The sequence below is a fragment of the Cebus imitator genome, unplaced genomic scaffold, assembly GCF_001604975.1.
Source record: "Cebus imitator isolate Cc_AM_T3 unplaced genomic scaffold, Cebus_imitator-1.0 Scaffold43, whole genome shotgun sequence".
Lineage (NCBI taxonomy): Eukaryota > Metazoa > Chordata > Mammalia > Primates > Cebidae > Cebus > Cebus imitator.
Genome location: NW_016107358.1, coordinates 9,390,492 through 9,411,883, shown reverse-complemented (window position 1 = coordinate 9,411,883; position 21,392 = coordinate 9,390,492). Strand labels below are relative to the sequence as shown.

The 21,392-nt window shown below is 45.8% G+C and overlaps 1 protein-coding gene across 1 annotated transcript in view; it reads left to right on the top strand.

Moving 5' to 3' along the window:
- LOC108302999 (phenylalanine--tRNA ligase, mitochondrial-like) overlaps nt 1–18,224 on the top strand; it is a gene marked incomplete at its 5' end in the record, with an annotated part of 350,725 nt that extends 332,501 nt beyond the window's left edge. The window contains one exon of the mRNA XM_037737868.1: nt 17,931–18,224. Within this exon, the coding sequence (XP_037593796.1) occupies nt 17,931–18,069 (139 nt within the window). The remainder of the gene's footprint in view (nt 1–17,930) is intronic.
- Between the last annotated feature and the right edge of the window lie 3,168 nt (nt 18,225–21,392).

The following is a 21,392-nucleotide window of genomic DNA, read 5'->3' as shown; positions in this document are numbered from 1 at the left end:
TGGGTTCAGGTTCTATTGTCCTAGGCACTTGACGGTTGTTGAAATAATACAAATGCATTAATTCTCAGCAAGCAATAGACAACATTTTTCTTTTGGACAGAAAGCAAGCTTAAAAATGAGCCATTATGTAAACTGCCCTTAACTCTGTCCTCACCTGCATTCATTCTGGTGAGGAATCCTTTAAAAGAGAGTCCGTAAATCTAATGCCAGATAGATCCTTTCCAAGCTTCTAGAGTAGAATATCTCCTTCCTTTCCATGCCCAACTCCAAAGGAGGCAGATGAGTAAATACTTTTCTGCCCAATTCCAGTGCCAGAGGCAGGCCTAGTGGAAGCCTGTGCTAGCCTGGAGCACCCCCCGATGCTCTGTGCGCAGGAGGACGGCTCCTTGTGCTGTCTTCCAGTGACCCTGGACGTGCCAAGCACTATCGTCCCTCCCTCATGATAAGCCAATGAGATCACAAAAAAGGGCTCTCAGTTTCTTCCATTTAAAAATGATTTTTCCACCCCCAGTTTGTGCCTGAGTGCCCCGTTAAACATTTCTTTTTAATGGCATAATGACACATTTCATCCACTTCTCACTTCCTCAGTGCTGGAAGATTAAAAAATCAAAGTCCCCAACCAGCTCTGCCCTGGCCCCTCTTCATGGGGTGTCCTGGGATACATCACGTGCCCGGTGGTAGTTTAATGAAAGGCCAGGCTCACTTTATATCTCCGTTGTGCTATGCAAAGATCCTGAGAAGGGAAAGGTAAGTGATTTATACAAAACGCTCGAGCGTCCTCCCTACCCTCCTCCTCCAGGAAGATGTCATAACCAATACATCAGGGGGCCCAGTGCTCTGTTTCTCCCCTCCCCCATCAGAAATCTGTGCGGAATTAGAGCTAAGTCATGGGACATATTTAATTAAAAAACTAATGGCAAATAAGGTTCTGGTGGATGTTGTCTAATTGCGGTCTGTTAGATTTTAATTACTCATGGTAAATTGTGAAAACTAATTCATGATGTGTCTTTGCACACTCCTGTTCTTTTTAATCACAAAGAAAATGTTCTCAGCTGCAGACAGGATGGGCCTCATCATCAGCACAGAGCAACTTGATCTTACACGACAGTGACTCAGCAACTTGCCGAATCCAATTAGCAGCTTTGTATCTACTTACTCAGAATGGCTATAGCAAAGTCTCACTTCAAACACCACAGACAGCCAGGCCTTCCAGCCCCTGATTCGCTTGTATGCTAACAGCAAGGATCACTGCCAGAGTGGAACAGAGCAGATACTGGGTCCCACGATGAGTTAGAAACGTGGCTTTCCCCTGGATCCCAGCTTTTTGTCTGTCCTCAACGGAGATTGACACAGAAGTGCTAGGAAGCCCTTGGAGACTTTCAGAGCTGAGGAGCCAGAGAGAGATCTTAGTGGTCACCTAGCCCTGATAAAGGAGCTTGAGCCCAAGGATGGAAGACACTTGCTTGGGACTACACAGGTGGGTGGTAGGAAGGCCCACGTCACAGGAACCCAAACCTCCTGACACCCCACACCTTACTCTCCCTAAGACCCCCCAGATCTCTTGCCCAGAGGTGTCTTAGGAAGGGATAGTGTGGTCCTTCCCAGAGAGGACCCTGCTGACTCTGCCTTATCCAGCAGGGCAAAGCAGCAGTCACAACCCTCCCAGCAATCAGTTTCCTGGTTGTTACTGTAAGCGTAATGCTCCATAAGAGAGTTTGAGAAGTATATGAGCTAGCCATATGAAATTGCCCAAAACAACTGGAAACTCTTGTTTTAGGCACCTAAAAGCCCCTTCATTCTTGATTTGAGGGCAATGAGGCAGCGAGAAGGCAAGAGGGAGTGAGAACATGTGTTGTGTAAAAACATTATGAATCAAAGTCACTACTGCAAACTTTGAAGAAAGATGGTGGCCAGAGGGTACTCTACTTTGAACATCAATTTATTTGGTAGATAATAAAGGAAAAGGGTGCCCTCTTAGACACTTTTTGCTCTAGGACTCAGAATTTATGTTTCAACCTCTGTTCCAGCTATAGAGCGCTGCTCCGTGCCTGCCAACAAGATATTAGATCCCTCTGCAGCTTTCTCCTTGGACACTTGCCTGCCTTTGTGAGTTGCTGCTTTTGTCATTGGAATAGACTAGTTTCTGTACCTGGAGGCTAACGTGCATGAGTGTCTTTTAATGAATTGCAGAAATGATCAGCTGTGGCACAGAGCTGTCAGTAACCCAGCCTCTCTTTTGCCACCCGTCACGTCCCCATGTAACATGCACAGACATATCATGCCTTTGTCCTATCTGTTGAAAGGGAACAACACATCTATCTTCTCTCTGCTCTGTTTTGATTTTTCCAATGACCAGAGGTTGCTGCAGAGAGTGGTTTTTAAAAGACAAAACTAAGCAGGATATATCCTCCTAATCAAATATGGTCAAATAGTCTTTCAAATAGAGACTCGCTGGCCATTGAAACTTGTCATAGTTTTAATGAGAAGTGGCAGTCCAGCACTGTGGTGGTATTGACAGAGGACGTGCCTACATGTCACATCCAGCTGGAAGTGCTCACAGGCCAGGGATGGTATGAGATTGCCTGTGTAGTGTCTAATACATGGCACTGAAATTTTAGTTAACATCCATGCTCTTACTTTTTTCTTTTTAAGTAGCTCCAGGGACACATAACTTTTAATCTGAATAAATATGTGTGTTGCTCATTAAACTAATTAACAAAGCTTGTCATACTGATTGTTATGATAGTAACTACTATCTTTTATTGAGTATTCATTTTGTTCCAGGCACTGTGTTAGAATCTCATACACATATATCTGTCTGACTTAAAGGTGTTGAAACTGAGGATTAGAGGGATTCAGTAACTTGTCACAGTGAAATAGCGTGGCATGCACTGAGAGCGGGTCTGTGTGCCTTCAGAGCCTGCGCTCTCAGTTCTTCTGCTGTTTTGCTTCACACGGTGTTCCAGGGAGTAGTCAGGTTCTCTGGAAAGCCTGGGACTGGTTGTAATGGCCAGGACAGCAGATCACTTCTCCTGAGCTATTTACGGCAACTCTGCCAAAACCATTGAGAGTATCTCTGGAACAGTGGGACATCTGAAACCATAGCTTTAAAACAGTCTTGCCAAAGGGTAAACCTAGTTTCCATAGGTTGTGATCTGAACCACCATGTTGTTGCTAGCTTCTCACATCCACCTCCTTTCTGAATTCATTTTCCTTCTTCCTGAAATATACCCCTCTTAGGTCTTTCATCAACGGTATGTGAGTTGCAGCCCTTTTCATTTTGTGTCACTTTGTCTGAAAATGTTTTTATTTTGCCATTATTCTAGAAAAAGAGCTTAGCTGGGTATAATTGTTATAGGTTGACACTTTCTTAGCATTATTCCATTAGCTCCTGAACTCTTTGTTGCTACTGAGAAAGCTATTTCTTTGTTGTTGCTCTGTAAGTTCTGTTTTTCCTCTCTAGTTATTTTCAGGGTCATCTCTTCATCTTGGATGTTCTGCAGTTTTATTACAATGTGACATACAGGTTTTTAAAAATGAATTCCATTTAGGACTTACTGTGCTTCCTGAGTCCGAAGAGTTCATTAGTTCTGGAAACTTCTCAGTCATTGTCTCTTTAGATATTGACTCTTTTTGTTCTCTCTATATACTTCTGATACTTATATTCTATCCTATATGTTTCTTAACCTTTTTTATATTTTCCATTTCTGTCCTCCTCTCTACAGTATTGCAAACAGTTCCTCAGATTTGTCTTCCAATTTACTCATTTTCCATTCAGCTGTGTCTAATCTGTCATTTAACTCTCTGACTCATATTTAAATTATATTTTTATTTCCATACATTTTTATATAAGTCGTTTTCAGACCTCTTATTCTTTTTTCATTATGCTCTTTCATGTGGTTCTTTTATGTCTTTAAGCATTTTAAACATTCTTAAATGTTTAAATTCATTTTCAATCATTTAAATACTTTTTAGATTGTTCTTGTATCTGAAATCCTTGGGATACTAATCATTCTGTCTTTTATGTTTAGCACATAATGGGTTATTTCTTCATGTGTTCTGTAATTTGGGGCCTTGAGGTTATGTTCATTGGGGCATATCCTGAGGCAATCCCCTGTGGTCAGCCTTTCCCTCAGTGCTGTTTCTGCATTTTCTGCATTTTCTTCCAACTCTTCAAAGGTGCTTTAGCACCTTCCCAAGACCAGTTTTATGTTAATTTCTCAGCTTGAGGATCTGAGGTACTGTACACTTTGAACTCTAAATCCATATGAGACACAGACCTGGAATTTTAATTTTCAAGGTAGTCTTTTTCTCTGTGTTCTTCAAATCTAGACAGAGACAAGATTCCTTTTTGCCAATCTGTGCCAAGGATGTTTTTCATTTTGTTTTGTTTTCCTTAGTCTGCCGTTACATCAGTATGACAACTCTTTAGGATGCCCACATCGGGCAGGGATCTCAGTTCCAACTTCTTGGTTCATGTGGGTCAAAGCCTTCATTCTCAGGTGAAGGTTAAAATCGAAACTCTGGGTTACAATAACGGATACCTTCACTGCTCCAGGTAGCTGCAGCATTGGGCACTTCCTGCTGTGGTTTGTGTTATTTATTTTTTGGGTCTGGAGATTTTTTTCCCTTGCTTTCTTATTATCTCCTCAGCTACCTACTTTTTTAGAAAGTCACTGCTCTTACATGTTGTATTAGTTCATTCTCACACTGCTATAAAGAACTACTTGAGATTGGCTAATTTATAAAGAAAAGAGGTTTAATTGACTCACAGTTATGCAGGCTGTACAGGAAGCATGGCTGGGAGGCCTCAGGAAACTTACAATCATGATGAAAGGGTAAGCAAACACGTCTTACCATGGCAGAGCAGAAGAGAGAGCGAGCAAAGGGGGAAGTGCTTTACACTTTCAAACAACCAAATCTCGTGAGAACTCACTAGCACAAGATCAGCAAGGAGGAAATTCGTTCCATGATCCAATCACCTCCCACCAGATTCCTCCCCCAACACTGGGGCATTACAATTCAATATGAGATAAAGTAGGGACACAGAGTCAAAAAATATCATATGTTATATGATATACCTAGCATATCTAGGTATATATGGCAGTAGAATCTTTATCTTATTCTGCACCACTTTAGAACCTTCTAAGTCATACTATCTTATTATAAACTGTCATACATAGGAAAAATTGTGGTAGAGAAAGAGACAGACATATTCTTTGATCACCGGTTTCAGCAATCTGTCCAAAACACACACTCTGCCCAACCTGAGCTCATTTATTTTGCCCAGTAAAAAACTCAGCGCGTAGCAACGGGGCCTAAAAATGTTGGGCAACACCAGTAGCTTCTTCAAGGCATGATAGCATTTCACAATCCCCCTAGGCCCGTAATTGAAGTCTCTTGACATTTTTGCCTTTGAAATTAACCCATGGACAGTCTTTTTTTTATTTTTTTTTTGAGACAGAGTCTCACTCTGTCACCAGGCGCCAGGCTGGAGTGCAGTGGCACTATCTCGGCTCACTGCAACCTCCGCCTCCCAAGTTCAAGCAATTCTCCTGCCTCAGCCTCCCAAGTAGCTGGGACTACATGTACACACCACCATGCCCAGCTAATTTTTGTATTTTTAGTAGAGACGGGGTTTTCACCATGTTGGCCAGGATGGTCCCAATCTCTTGACCTCGTGATCCGCCCTCCTCGGCCTCCCAAAGTGCTAGGATTACAGGCTTGAGCCACCGCGCCCAGCCCCCATAGACAGTCTTAGTAAATTTTGCCCAAGTATTTATAATAGACAGACTTCAACTTGTGAAAGTTTATTTTGTTTCTCTCCAGTGCACCAGGAATGTAAGCCTGACATCTTTTTTTTTTTCTTTTGAAGTCAGAAAATACCAAGAATAGAACACTTCTTTTCACAAAGTTTGGAAATGGACAACTGCAACTCAGTATTATTTTGAAAGAGTTTATTGACTCTGAGTTTTACTTTATTAGTACTTACTTGTTCCAAGTTGCTGACAATGCTTCACTCTCATGTCTTCAATTTTTCCTAACTGAGGGAGTAGTTAGGAATGAATAGCATCAATTCTGTTTTATTGAGACCTGGAGAGTCCATAGATTTATCCAAGTAGCAAAGATAGCCAGATCTCCAAAAAAACTGTGCTCTTGAACCCAACGCAACCCCCTTGCCCCAAGCAAAATTACTTTTTCATGGAAGTACATTTTAAGGCTGTTCCCTCAAGTTTCATCACGGGATCAGCCTTATGAAACCTGCTAGTGCTTTGAAGCGGGATATAGCTGGGACACTGGCCACAAACATCAGACGATGTTTCCTAGCCGGGATTAAGAACATAGCTTTGGAGGCAGTTGCATGCCTGAATTGGAATCCCACCTCTGTCACCTAATATTTGGGTGACCTTGGACAAGTCACTTTTAACCTCTCTGAATTATGATTTTCACACCTGCAAAGTTGTGGAAATAATTTCCATTATGACAGGACTATAGTAAAAATTAGATAATACATATAGATTCAGCTCAGTGCCTCGGTGACATGCTAAGTGACCCCATAAATCGCAGCTGTGATTAATCATAAACTTCTCTGTATCAAGCCTCACCTAAAAAATTATTTTAGAATTTTATGTGGGATGCATTTTGCTTTCCTAAAGAACTGTGGTGTCTTCTCCTCTGGGGCAAGTCAAACCACAAAATGGATGGAGCTTTCCTTTCGTTTTGGTTACAAGTTCTAAACCGAGTTGATATCTCGACTAGTTGAACTCAGGACCTGCAAATCTGTGTTCTGTGTTTTCCAGGTCTGCCTTCCTGACTCCATCCACCTTGTATTTTTCCTCATTCTAACTTTCTAATTTATTCATCTTTTTTCTATTAGGAAGATAAAAATGAGATGCATTAAAGTACCTAGAACTTAATACAAAATAGATCATTCTTCCCTTTAAAATATTTTTCTTTCTTCTTTCACCTTTTCTTCCATTTTACTCCTTACACTGTTCTACCAATGAAATCATTTTTTTTCTTTTTGTAATTAAAGTCATAGTCATATTCCAGAAGCATCCTAGAATTTAATTAGTGAATAATAACTGTTTAAGGGCTGTTGATGATGAGTGGACACTAATGAGCTGAACAGAATGTGCTTGGGTGAAAGATGAGCAGAGTTTAAGGACAAGGAAGTGAGCCCAGCCCCAGCCAGGCCATATCTTAGCTGTGGTCTTCACTAAGTCACTTTATCTCTCTGGGCCTGCTCCCTGCTCTGCAAAAGGAGGTGACAGTGTCCACCTCTCAGGATGGCTGTGCTGATCACAGCCAGTGAGATCATGTGGGTACAAGGGCTCTGGAAGCTGCATAATTTTATAATTGTTCATTGCCCCTATTGTTGCTTCGGTTACTATTAACAAAAAGTCTTCAATTTTACAAACACTGTGATGGCAAGGCCCAGAGCTTTCGTTCGTTTTATGCATATTTAGAATTTAAAAGTTGTTTTCATATAGAAGTACGTGGTTCTAGGATGCGTTCCCATCAGTTTGTCATATTAGCTCTTCAGGTGAAGAGGTGTCATAGGGTAGTCACGATCCTCTCTGGAAGGTACAAATGAATCCATGAGACCTGTGCCATAACTGTGATACGGTCATAAAGTAGTAAGCGCAAACATTCGAGCAACTTCTGAGTTCAGACAAACTCTACACCTTCCACGTGGTCCATGTTGAAGTCCTGTAATGCAGCCAGTTCTCCCTTTTTTCTTTTTGTAAGAATTTTTATAGACCCAATAATAAGCCACATCAGGAATCACATCTTGCTACTTTATAGTTATGCCTTCTTTTGACAGATGGAATATTAATCAATCAGATTACTTTTTCTCACCAGTTTTGGCTCTGAATGTTGCTGGGCCATTTGCAAAAATGAAGTCTCCCTTCTATGGTGATAAATTGAAATAGTCATTTATAATTATAAAGTACCTTAAAAACCTGTCCACTTTGGATAACACTGTGAGGCAGCTGGAATCCCTACTATAAAACAGGAATATCTAGGCTTAGAGCCGTGAAGGGACTCACAGCAAGTCACTTCTCATACAAAGAGGAGCTCTAAGCCGAGAACCCAGTGTCTGGCCTCCGCAAGCTGTTTTCTGCTTATCTTGCTGCCTTTATGCTCTGCAGAGCAAGGATTTCCCTCTCCTTAGAAGAATGTATTCCCCCAGATGAGTTCCCATCATATCTTCAACAAATTTCGCTTGGATTCGTAAATTCTGTGATGAATTTGGGCAAATCACTGCCTCTGGAAGCATCGCTTCCTCCTATTATGAAAGACAGAGTTGATTTAAAGTTGTCTCCTGAGCCTTAGGGGTTCTGCAGAGCAGATGGGGAGGGCTGCATTGAGTGGGACCGAGGCCAGCATGTGAGATCCTCTTGCCCCTTCAGCTAGAGCAGCTTTGCTTTGGGCTGTGCCACATCCAGTGTAATTTAGGGGGTACAAATAGGAAGGGCAGAGAGATCGGGGTTCTGTTTCATTAGATAAAAAAAAGATCTAAGCTAGGAGACCCTGAGATGGTGGTGCTCCAAGCTGAGCTTCACCATGCTTCCCTGCCTGACATGACAGGCAGACTGTTTTCTCCATGATATAGATGAGAAAACTCATACATAGAGAAGGTAAGCCATCTACCTAGATCCTATAACTCAGAGGAGGAGAATAGGAACTTGAACTCAGACAACAGTGCCTTTATATGCACCATCCCCTGAGTCTGGGACTGCCCACCACCCACTCTCACTTCCTTTCACCCCGTCAGCTCCTACGCTGTGTCGGGCCTTAGCTTGTTGGTACTTCCACAGGGAACGTTCCTTGACCTTTAATAACCCTTTCATGTAGCCTCATGGCACCATGGACCTTTCCTCCATAAGCTTTAGCACTGTGTAATTTACATTTCTTGTAATTCTTTAACTAATGCCTGTCTTCTATGCTACTCGGTCGCCTCTACAAGTCACGTCTTGTTTGTTTTGTTTTGTTTTATTCCACCATTAGGTGTTGGAATTCACCTGGGGTGGTTGGCAAAATATTACAGAAAATATTTAGGGGAAGTTTTAGTAGTCTCAAACCTTTTGAAGGCTGAAAGGTTTTACTGGGGCAGGCTGAAGGCAGCCGGCCAATCCATTAAGTTAGGGAGAAAATAGGTACAAGGATTTCCCAGTTAAGTCTGTTTACCCCACATCCCTTTGCCTCTACCCTGTTGACTCTTGTGAATTTTGTGCTGGGTGGCCCTCTCAGGGGGAAATCAAAGGGAAATTGCCTGATAATAGTGTTTACTCCGGGCCTGAAGCCTAAAGCTTTTACCATTCATAAAGCCACTCTTTTAACCACGTTAACTATCCAGGAGTGTGTTGACTTAGAACCTCTGTTATGAACATACATGTGGACAGACAGAGGGTTTTGGTCGATTGGTTGCGTTTCGCCCTCTGAAAGCAGCCAATGGCTATCCCTAGCCCTCTTGAATCACTGTAATGGTGTGAGAGTCATTCATTCATCCGTTATTGAGTCAGGGTCTGCATGTTAGGCTTCTGCAGAAGGTGACCCACATCTCAGTTAGGTCCCCACTACCTAGCAGAATACATGGCATATGGCGGGCGGTCATATGCCATGAATGAATGGTGGCATTCATTTGCTGAATGAATAAATTAATTGGGTGGATGATGGCAAATATCCTATGTGCTGCCTCCAGGGTCCCTTCCCACTCTGACCACCAGTGGTCCTGGCGTTCCCTAGCCAGGGCTGTCATGCTGTTTTGCTGCCAATAATGAGTAGAGGATTTTGAAGGCTGTCATGGGGGGGAAGGACTGGAGTGAATCCAGGACCAGTGAGGAGAAACACAGGACTCACTCGTCAGCTCAGTATAAGGAGAGCTCCCTCAGCCCGCGCTGTCAGAGCATGGAATCCGCTGCCCCAGAAGTGTCCAACATAAGGCCTTGCAGAGCTCAAGCGTGGACCAGAAGACCCCTCAGGTGCCTTCCTTGGACTTTATGACTTCATGAACATGTTACTTGTATAATAAATACTTAATCAGGATATCACTGCTATATTCCAGCCTAGAATATTATAGATGCCGGAGGTTCATCCTGCCAGCCAAATCCTTGTTTTATGCCTCTTCCCTTCGATCTCTCATTGTTTGTCAAGAGATGGTGCAATTAATTAGACCCAGAGTTCCCCTCAAAGGTATTTGTGAAATAACAGTATCATTGGAAATGCATATAAATTTCTCTTTATCAATCTGTAATTCCTTCATAATTAACTGACACTGAGTCTTAAAGTAATTAACCTATTTCTTCCAGTAGTCACTAAAGAAATAAAAGTTTTACAACATATCACAGTCACAGGGAATTCTACTTATGAATAATGGGGGTTGAGGGTGATGTGCACTCCTTGCATAGGCGGCTGTTAATACCATATGGCTGGCATGGTACTCTCATATCCTCTGCCTGTCTTTTCTGACCTCCAACTTGTTTATGGTCCAAGCCCTTTATTTAACATCTCAGTAGCCCATTCTTATTTGCCAGGAATGAGACCTGAAGTGAACAGGAGGCCAGCCTCTGTATGCAGTGAAGCTGCTCAGAGTTCAGTCATCCCAGCCTTTCAGAGGAGTCTTTTCAGGACCTGATCCTGCACCCAGTTGTTCCTGTTGCTTGCTGAATGATGAATTTGTGATGGGGTCTTCTCAAACAGAAATATAAGGCCCTCCCCTGTGACCCCACCCCACCCTGCAGCATCCCACCCTGTTTCGGTCTTCTACCCCCTGTACACGCAGACCAGCTGCTCTGAACGATTTACTTCTCCTTGGACTGGTCTATGCATGCTCACAATTCTGTCTGTTCCCTGTGTAGAAAGAGCTTTTCCTCTGTACCTCCTACCCATGTGGCAAAGCCATGTCCCATCCTTCCATTGCCAGTTCACTTGGCACTAGTCGGTGAAACTGCTCTGATCACTCCTGGGCAGGAGGAACCACTTTGTGGACATTGCCATGGCCAAAGCCAGCTTCCTACTGTGATTATACACAGCCTGTCCTCTCCCAGTAGATCAGAAGAGGTCCCTGCAGCATTGGGTCATTTGTACCTGGAACATACACTCAGCAAATCTTTGTTGAAATGGAAGGGGAAGTAATACAATGAATGCCCCTTGCCACCAGTACCTCTGGTGATGTTTTGCCAGCTGGACTGCGCTCCTTGCTCTCCACCTGTCAAAATTCTACTTGTGCTTTAACATCCAGACCAAATCCTATCTCCTCTGCCAGTCTTTGCTGACCTCCAAGTTGTCTATGGTCCATGTCATTTATTTAACATTCAGTATTAATGGCGTCATCCTATTAACTGTCTTTTCATGTATGAATGTCTTCACCCCATGCGGATTGTAATATAGCCTAATCCTTTCTGTAACTTTTGAGATACGTCTTCCCCTCACCCTGCCACTGTGTCATGCACAGAGCAGCCACTCCATGAATATTTATGTATTGATCAAGCAGTTTGTACACCTGTTTGTACGAGCTGCAAGGTCCAGTTCCGTACAGAACAAGTAAGAGCTGATCAGTTGCTTGAGTTGGAAATCGAGCACTTCACCTGCCACAAATCTTCTGTTCTGTAACCTGACTCATCCACCAAAGTGTCGACACGATTGGGAGGCTGCCTTGTAACAGTACAGAGTTAAAGTTAGCTCTGTTGACTTTGGCTCTGCAGACTAAGCCAGAGAGAAAAATAAAATCTCTTCCAAATTTTCCACACAAACGAAAAGCACAGGGCTTTGGAAATCTGTGCAAAATGAGACATTACTTCGTGTTCGAAATGTAAGAGGATGGCTTAGAAGATAATGAAACAGCTGAAAAGAATGTGTTAAATATGACCAAATCCTGCCATAGCATTGTGAGGGGAGGATCTAAAAAAAAGGACCATTTGTATACAATGCAAGTTATCTTCATTGCTAAGCTAATGAAATCATGGAGATGCTCCATCCGGGGAGGGCCAGAACCAATCACATGAGACTCACTGCAGCCACCCTGCCGTGTGCACACAAGTGAGTCCAATTTGTTTTGTTTTTCAGTAAAATGTGGGTTGCCAACTTCTATTTCTAGTAATAATCCCTGAGCATCGTGTGTTTAGGGCTCATCTGTGTTGTAGCCTGCATCATATCAGTGATCCATCAGTACAGAGGAGGAAGTTGAAGCTCAGATAATTTGTCTAAGGCCATTCAGGTTTTTTTGTGTGGGCCAAAGTAGAGGCACGATCATCTTCAGCTACCTAAATAATAATACCAATGTTAACTGTTAGCCTGAACGACACTAAACATTTTACCTATACATCTTTTTCATTCAATTACTTCAAAAACTCTATCAGTTCATGATCTATATTTTAGAAGGAGAACCGGGACTAGAAATTAAGAACTGGCCCAAGACTCTGTAACTGAGAAGTGGTAGAGCTAGGCTAGTCTGCATCCCAAGCCTCTCCACGAGAGATTCCATTAGAAGGTTTCCCCAGAGCAGTTATTTTCACATACACACGCATGCAAGGACCAGGGAGCTCGGCCACATCCCCCAGGCGGTGCTCGGTGGTACCCGGAGAAGTCACAGGGAGTGATGAGAATAAAAACCTGGGGGTGTTTTGAAACATCCCTGAGGACTTGGCGAGTATTTGATGTTAAAAAGTATTTCTTGCCTGCAAAACGCGTGTCTCTAAGGAACTCTTACATTGCCAACGTGCGCTGGCTAGGAGCTGGGCCCGGCGGGGGAGGCCCTCTCTCTGCCTCTGGCCCTGCCTCCATCAAGGCCTGGATTGGAGTTGTCTTTCCCAAGGCAGTAACTGTCAGAGGAACCATCTGGACTGGTTTCTTGTGACTGACTCCGAGGAACAGAAACCCCTATGGGAGGAACTCACAGGCCCAGCAGCAGCAGGGAGCAGCAACACTGGTGTTCGCTGGCTGGGAGCTGGCGGAGGCACCATTCAGAACGGCCCCACAGGAGCGTCGGGCCCAGGACAGGCTGTTCTGAGAACAAGGAGAGCCTCTTAGCTGTGGGGAGTGCGTGTACGGTATTTGCGAAATAACAAAGGGAATAGAGGGAGGGGGCGGAGAGGTGTCCAGAGCATTGTTACTGCTGGAGCCCCCTCATCTGCACGGTGGCTTTCTCAATGGGCCCTGCCACGCTGCCCTCAGCCCTCATTAGGCCAGCACGCTTCCCTCTGGCTCTCATCACTCAGATCATGGGCCCATCCTAGCCTTGCCCTTTCTTCCTGTGTAGACTCTGGGAATAATGGAGGATTGCTCAAGCCTAGGAGTTTGAGATTGGCCTGGGCAATGTAGCAAGACCCTGTCTCTACAAAACAATCAAAAACTTAACCAGGCATGGCGGTGCACACCTGTGGTTCCCCGCTATTGGGGGAGGCTGAGGTGGAAGGATCACTAAAGCCCAGAAGGTCGAGGCTGCAGTGAGCCGTGATTATGCCACTGTGCCACTGCACTCCAGCGTGGGTAACAGAGTGAGACCATGTCTCAAAAAAATAAATAAAAGTAACAGGATCTCTTCTGTCTTCTGAGCTGACTCTTGGGATTCTAGAGCCAGAAGGAGCCTCAGAGCCCATTTATTCCAGCCTTGTCATTGGGGGCGAAAATGAGGCCAGTGGAGGCTAAATGACTCTGCCAGACTCACGCAGTCATTCATCACAGGGGCTTAGGCTGGCACCCTGGCCTCCTGCCTCCCAGGCCCATGTCCTCTTCTTGCATTAAGCCCAGAGCAGTTCATTAGGAAAGCCATAAGTCTCATGGTCTGAATTTCTTCTTCTCTTCTCTTTTGGTTTTCTTTAAACATAGAGAAAGGGGTAAAGGGGAAAAATGATTCACTTAGTTTCCAGACGACTTATTTAATCCGAATTCCGAGCAATAATTCATCGCCTTCCCTGACTTCCACTCCTCACTTCACTGTTGCAGCCAAAGCAAACTAATGCCTCTGTGCTCCCTGGGAAAGAATCGCTTCCCATCCTCAGTCCAAAGTCATAGTCGTAGTTCGGAGGAGGGTAAAAGAAACACAGGAAATAGAAGTCCCTCAACCCCGCCGTTTGATTGTACTCGCCAATAAGCCACAGAGTAAAGGAGGAACATGGGCCGATGAGTGGGTATTGAGCGCCTACGATGGGCAGCTGGCTCTGTATTAACACTACGTGCCCCCTCGTTCAGTCCTCGCTAACCCTGGAAACCAAGTGTTGTTCGCCTCACTCTGCAGATGGGGTCACTGAGGCAAGGAGGTTTATGTAAACTGCCCAGAGTCGCACAGATAGCAAAGGGCAGGGCAGGAATTAGAACCTGGTTTCTCTAGCTGCAAAGTCTGGTTCTCCACTCCACCATGCCCATTGAGTTCTCTATTTTCAGGAGAGGCCATGGAACTCATCCCCACTTCCTCCTCCTCCTCCTGTCATGCTGTGCCTCTTGCCTGAGTCCAGCCCTGCCCGTGAAAACCTTGCGTGTATTGACCCTCGCAACCAAGCACAGTGCCTCTGACGTGGGCAGCTCCAGACTGAGCTTCTGCATCAGACACGCAGGAGACAGATGAGGAGTGAGCCGGGGAAACCCAGTGTTTGTTACTCTGAAAATGGAAGCTGCCCCGTGACAGCATCTTCTCTCCCGTTGAGTAATCCCTGCATGAATAGATGGCAGCTGCAGTGACTGCTGGTCATATGTGAGCTATTCTGGGAGGTGTCGAGCGCACCATCCAAGAACATGAAGTCGCTGCTCTGTCACAGATGGAGAAGCAGACTATTGTGGATGTTGCAGGAGCTGGGATTTGGCTGGATCCCCTGGAAAGGTTTTATTTCGAGTTCAGAGCCCGTTTGGTTGCCAGAGTAAACCAAGTGGTTGTATGATAGAGGAACTCCAACCCTCGCTAGCACCCTGACCCCTTGTTTCAGCTTTCCAGCGAGGCTCGAGAGCCCCGAGTTCTTTAGAAAATCTTCTCTGGGCGCACTTTGAACTGGAGAGCAGTGACACTCTTGGCAGTACTTTCGGTACTTGTTAGTTGTATCACTTAAGTCGATCAGGAAAAAAAAAATACAAAACAAGAAAGCACTGGCAAGGGACCCCTTTTAAACATTTATAGTTTTGAGAATTCATCGTTTTGAGAATCCTTCACCTGTTGGTGGAAGGGCAGAGCCAGAGAGGAACATTGGCTCATTCCATCTTTTTTTAAACAGAGCAATTAAAAGAAATTACCCTTCTCCATAGCTTGCAAACCTTGTCACTTCTTAGGGAACATTGGGATTAAAGGAAGAGGAGAGACCGAGCCAGACTTGACTATACTCAGCTTCTGTACATCCTTGTCTTCGGTCTAAGGGCTCTGGTAGGAGGTGGCATCAAAGTACGCCATCCCCTCCCTGCTGTTGGATTCTGCTGTCCAGCCCAGCTCTCCCATCGGCCCACATGGGGCTGCGCCTCTGGCCCTGGCTGTCAGCTTCCACACAAGCTGCTGCTCTTATCTAGGATGGTCAAGTTAGGTGGCAGTCACCCTGGAGCAGGGACCAGGATCCAAGTAAAAGTAAGTTTCAGGAAAAGTTTGAGTCATGTTTCCAGTTTGAAGAGCCAGGCTGAATCTCTCAATGGGGAGCTGATGGGCAGCACTGGGAGAGTGGAAGAGGTGGGCCCTGGGCATAGCATGTACCGTGATATCGTTCATCACCTGCCAATGACTGTCATATTCTGTTCGCCCCTCTCGGGAGGTAAGCTCCTAGCAGGCAGGATAATCTGAAGCCTTCTGGTGGGCCCTGTAGTGCTGCACTGTCCTAGACAAACAGCACATGTCAGTGTTCTTAGGGAGGTACAAAGGTGGGAAAAATTATGTGCTGAAGAGCAAATCTTGGGAGAACATGAGGTTCTATGTGGGGTGTGGCTGACGTTACTGCCAAGCAAGTACCAGCCCCTCCTGCTGCCATTGGCATACTGGGGAACGGTCCTCTGCCCAGCCAGCCCCCAGATTGCTGCAGGACCTCAGCAGGCTGCTAACTCCGGGTTGTGAGCTGGCTGAGGGCAGATCCTGGCTCCCCTTCATGTGCTTATCTGTGTCTAGCCCAGTGACTGGAACATGCTGGTTGTCGAATGACCAAAGGAATCTATGAATAAACTGGTGACAGTGGAAGCCCTGCAGGTTCAAACATTCTAAGATTCCTATACCAAAATATTTTTAAAATTCAAGCTGTATCCAGGGACCAACTCATTTAAGCCAATACCCCAATGCAATGAAATTGCAGCACCAAAAAACTTTTTTTTAGAATCTCTCTTCAAACTCCTTATAATGGGATTTGACCTCTCAGACTCAGCAATGGGCAATCTCATTTACTTTGCCTATGAGTAGAAGCTGTGAAGTACATAAAAGAGAACTTTTATTTGCTTCTAAAACTCCAGGTAGTCAGTGCAGCCTGTTCTCTCCTTTGGGGCAGGTTTCTTGTCCTGATGAATGTGCCTGATGAGTTGGGGGAGGGCAGTGGCAACGTCGTGGTGCCCACCCTGGCCCCATGCCCTTACCCTTCCTTCCTTACCCTGGCAGCACTCATTTCCCCAGCCAGCTGTCTAGCTTCCCAGACCACCTTTAATGCCGCTGTAAGCAGGAAAGACATTAAAGCATCTGTGCCCCAGGCACAGCCCACCTCACTCACTGTCATTCTTCCTCTCCAGCTGTGCCCTCTGTTGGTGGAAGGGCAGAGCAAGAGAGGAGCGTGGGCTCATTCCATCTTTTTTTTTTTTTTAACAGAACAATTAAATTACCCTTCTCCATAGCTTGCAAACCTTGTCACTTCTTAAAGGACGATGGGATTAAAGGAAGAGCGTGACAGTTAATAGTTGGGCTCTGAAACCAGATTTCCTAGTTTTTGTTTTCTTAATTGAGGAAAATTTTACATAACATAAAATTAACTCTTTTTTTTGGGGGGGGGTGGGATTCTCGCACTGTCGCCTGGGCTGGAGTGCAGTGGCGCAATCTTGGCTCACTGTAACCTCCACCTCCTAGATTCAAGTGATTCTCCTGCCTCAGCCTCCCAACTAGCTGGGATTACAGGTGCCTGCCACCACGCCCAGCTACTTTTTTGTATTTTTAGTAGAGACAGGGTTTCACTATGTTGGCCAGGCTGGTCTCTAACTCCTGACCTCAGGTAATCCACCAGTTTGTGGCCTCGGGGTCTTTCTGATGAGATCAACTGACCAGTGTGTCTTATCATCTGCCATCCAAATAGAAGGACCTACTGCTGTCATCTCCATGTATTCCAGGATTACTCAGCTGTTCCGTGCAAGCCAAGTCAACACCAATGTAGTAAAGAAGAGACTAAAGTAATTGCACAGCACATACATGGCATATATGGCCTGTATGCTTCCCAGACAGCCGACAGGGGGTGCTGAAGGAGTAAGTCCTTCAGCCTTGCCTCGAGCCTTGCTGATACTGCAGTGTGCCTCACAAACACAATTACCTTCCATGACATGAAAAAGGAGGAGGCACACTTGGGTTGACCCCTGACCCTGTGGAGAATCACGTGGAGAACCTGGGCCAGGCTCAAAAGCGCAGGCCTCACCTCCCACCTGCTGAATCCAGATCTCCAGGGTGTATTAGGAAATCAAATTTGTCAGCTTCCCTCCCAGGGGACTTTCATATATCCAGTCCAGGAGAAACCAGCAGCCTCCATTAGTCAAGCTAATGTCTCCCTGACTATCACCTTCTCCCCCTGTGAAAGATGCAGATTGTTAGCAATAAGTGGTACCTGGATCCCAGCCTCTGTTCTCCACTGCAGCTGGGGAGATCCGGCTGGGCGAGCCACACTGCTCCTGCAGGCACAGCCTCGTCCATCCCGCACTCATCTGTGTTCTCTTCCTGTCTCTGGGACGCACAAGACCAGCCTCATCCCTCACTCCCCTGTGTTCTCTTCCCCATTCTGTAGGACGCACAGGACCAGCCACTGCTACCGCATCACCTATCGCCACATGGAACGGACTCTGTCCCAGAAAGAGGTCAGTCACATCCATCAGGCTGTGCAGGAGGCCGCAGTCCAGCTGTTGGGCGTGGAGGGCAGGTTCTGATGTCGCCACTTTACTCAGGCCAAAGCCCTCTTGGGGCTTCAGGATTTGCTGAAAGAGAAAAAGATATGGTTTTTGAACTGGGGCATCAATCATCTTTCGATAAATGGATTGGTTTTAGGACTTTCAGAAAATAAAAGATCACTCTTGAAAAGCTGTTGACAAAGCATTTGTCTTTTATTTGGGGAAAGGGGGAAGGTCTTTTCCTATTCCTTTTAGAAGTGCTTTGCCCGCTGGCATTGGTGCTCAGTATGGTTAATTGGTCCCTGGGTTCCATTAAGCACCAGGCATGATTTCTTGCCTGACAGGCTCCTCCACCCATGTAATGAGTGAAGCCACACAGAGGGACATCAGAAATTCCAGGTACAATACAGGAAGCTTTTTGAATCAGCTTCCATTCCTTCCTCCCTTCTCTTCTTTTTCAGCTTTGCAAAGGGCAGGCTTCAAAGAGGGCACTAATGAAATGCCAGGTCTCCCCTTGAAAGTGAAGGGAGTTGCATCTTTGAGCCTGGGCAGGATATCTATTTGCTTTTCATAAACCCATGGCTTGGAGTCAGGCCTCTGGCCCCAGGACTTGGGCTTAGCTGCCTTCTGCCCCACTGGAGAGGAAGGGAAGGGGCAAGAGCTGCCCCAGAGTCTTGGAGGCACACAGAGGGGCCAGGTCCTCAAACTCCCTTCAAGTTTTCCCAGCAGGAAGCCTCCCCTTCCAGAAGGCGACCTTTAAGGAAGAATATGGGGCTTTGATGTTCCCCCCTTTCCATCCCAGGCACTTTGTAGTCTGCCTGCCTCATTCATGACCAGTTTTAATAATCAGCTTCCATCCCTGGCATGATGCTGGAGGCTGATGGAGGACTGCAGGTGCTGGGATAAATATTTGATGAGGAGTGGCCATTATCAGCTAGCGGCATGGGGGTGGGCAGCTGCTTTCCTAAGGGAAGGAACAGCTTTAATGTCATCTTACCACGTGATTAATTTGGACTCTTCCCTTGGATTTGCAAGAGAATTAAGGAAGCCATACCCCAGGTCCCACACCCAATCCTGGAACCAAACCACTGTCTGGGGCTTTAGGGCCCATGGGTACAATTCCTCACGTGGATGGATCTGAGCGGGAAGGCACAATGTGATCAGTGATTTCCTCTTCAGTAGCATTTGCCGGCAGGCCATTTCTGATTCAGCACTTCAGGATGTCCCTGCATCCCCATGACTGGTTAGGCACTTATTAACGTTCTTTAAGAAAGCAAGTTAGGTGTATAAAATGCAAAACCATGATGCTGTCCTGAGCATCATGGACCCAGAATCTGAGCAGTATTTGTCAAATACAGTCACGTGTCACTTAAGAACAGTGAAACATTCTGAGAAATGCATTATAGGCGATTTTGTCGTTGTGCAAACATCATGGCATCTACTGATTACAAACCTAAACAGTATAGCATACTACACCCCTAGGCTACACGGCATAGCCTATTGGCAGAGCTGCAGACCTGCACAGCATGTGGTATGGCCTGGATCTGTGTCCCCACCCAAATCTCATGATTAAATGTAAGCCCCAGTGTTGGAGGAGGGGCCCCGTGGGAGGTGATTAGATCATGGAGATCAGCTTCCCATGAATGGTTTAGCACCATGTGCTCGGTACTGTTCCCATGATACTGAGTTCTCATGAGGTCCAGTTGCTTAAAAATGTGTAGTCCCTCCCTCCCCGCCACCCTCTTGGTTCTGCTCCTGCCATGTGAAAGACGCCTGCTCCTGATTTGCCTCCCTCCATGAGTGAAAGCTCCCTGAGACCTCCCCAGAAGCAGAAGCCACTAGGCTTCCTGTGCAGCCTGTGGAACTGTGAGCCAATATTTTCTCTATAAATCACCCAGTTTCACGTATTTCTTCATAGCAATGCAAGAATGAAGTAATACGGCATGTTACTGTGCTGTGCGGAATATTGTAGGCACTTGTAACAAATGTTATTTGTATCTCTAAACTGAAAAGTTACAGTAAAAATACGGTATTATCACCATCCCCTATGCCATCTGTTGTTGACTGAAACATCGTTATATGACGCTATATTTGTGCCAAACCCTATACTAAGGTCCTGGAGTAGGGCTAACATTGCTGACATTCCAAAGGGTTCACAGAGGCCTGCCTTGAACATTTCCCTCAACACTCCATGAGGTGGGATTGACTGTCATTTAAATCTTACAAGTGAGGGAACAGAGGCCTGGAGAAGTCACAGGAGTTGGCCATGACCAAAGCCGTGACTTCTTGAGGCCTCTGTTCCCTTGTCTGTGACTTAGGGTACATACGCAGGAGGTGGCGGGCCTCACGCTAAAGTCCACGGCCTCCACATTAAGAATGTCTGTCTATAGCCTGGACAACACAGTGAGACCCTGTCTTTACAAAAAATTTGAAAAATCAGCTGGACATAGTGGCATGCCCCTGTAGTGCCAGCTACTTGGGAGGCCAGTGTGGGAGGATTGCTTGTGCCCAGGAGGTCGAGGCTGCAGTGAGCCATGATTATGCCACTGCACTCCAGCCTGAGCAGCAAAGCAAGACCCTGTCTCAAAAAAGAAAATTGTGTAAACACTAGTGGGTTGACCGTAGGGCCTGTGTCTCTTTACCGCTCCCTAGACCTTCATTATGTTTCTACGGGGACTTGTGCAGACCCCCTCAGGGTCCACTCTGACTGACTAGCACTTGTGCCAGAAGTGAGCCTTCCCTACCACCAGGGAGCCAAGGGGACATCCAGCTCTTGACTTTTTCATGTGACTCCCTCAGGAGAATAAATAATGAAAGAGGGAAAAACAAGGTAAATTAATCCATTAGATGAAGTCACTTTGAAGCTCAAGAAACACATGATTCCCATAGGAAGGACAGCATGGTGACCAATGCTAGCATGATGGCTGTGACCCTCCCCGGAAGGCCCAGTTTCCTCGTTTGTCAAAGGGGGGTGATGATAGCACCTGCAGCAGAGCCTGTGGTGAGGGCAGCGTGAGACACCGTGCACTGCCCTCACCGCAGAACCCAGCACCTGACAAGACATCAAGAAGGGGCGCTGCTCTGATCATTATTCGGGGAGAAAAAAATGGAAGCGGGAACCATCCAAACCAGAACAGATCCCATAGGGCATCTACCTGTCCCCCCGGTCTGTACGTGAGGACACTGAAGCACAAAGGGACAAAGCGACTTTCCCAGAGGCACTGTAACAGTGAAGTACTGTAGAGCTGGGCCTCGAACTGGAGTTTCCAGAGCGTTTTTCCAAACAACACATTGAAGCAGAGATCCTGAGGGTTTCTTTAGGTGGAAGGCCCCCACGGGGCTCAGGACGGGCCAGGCTGGGG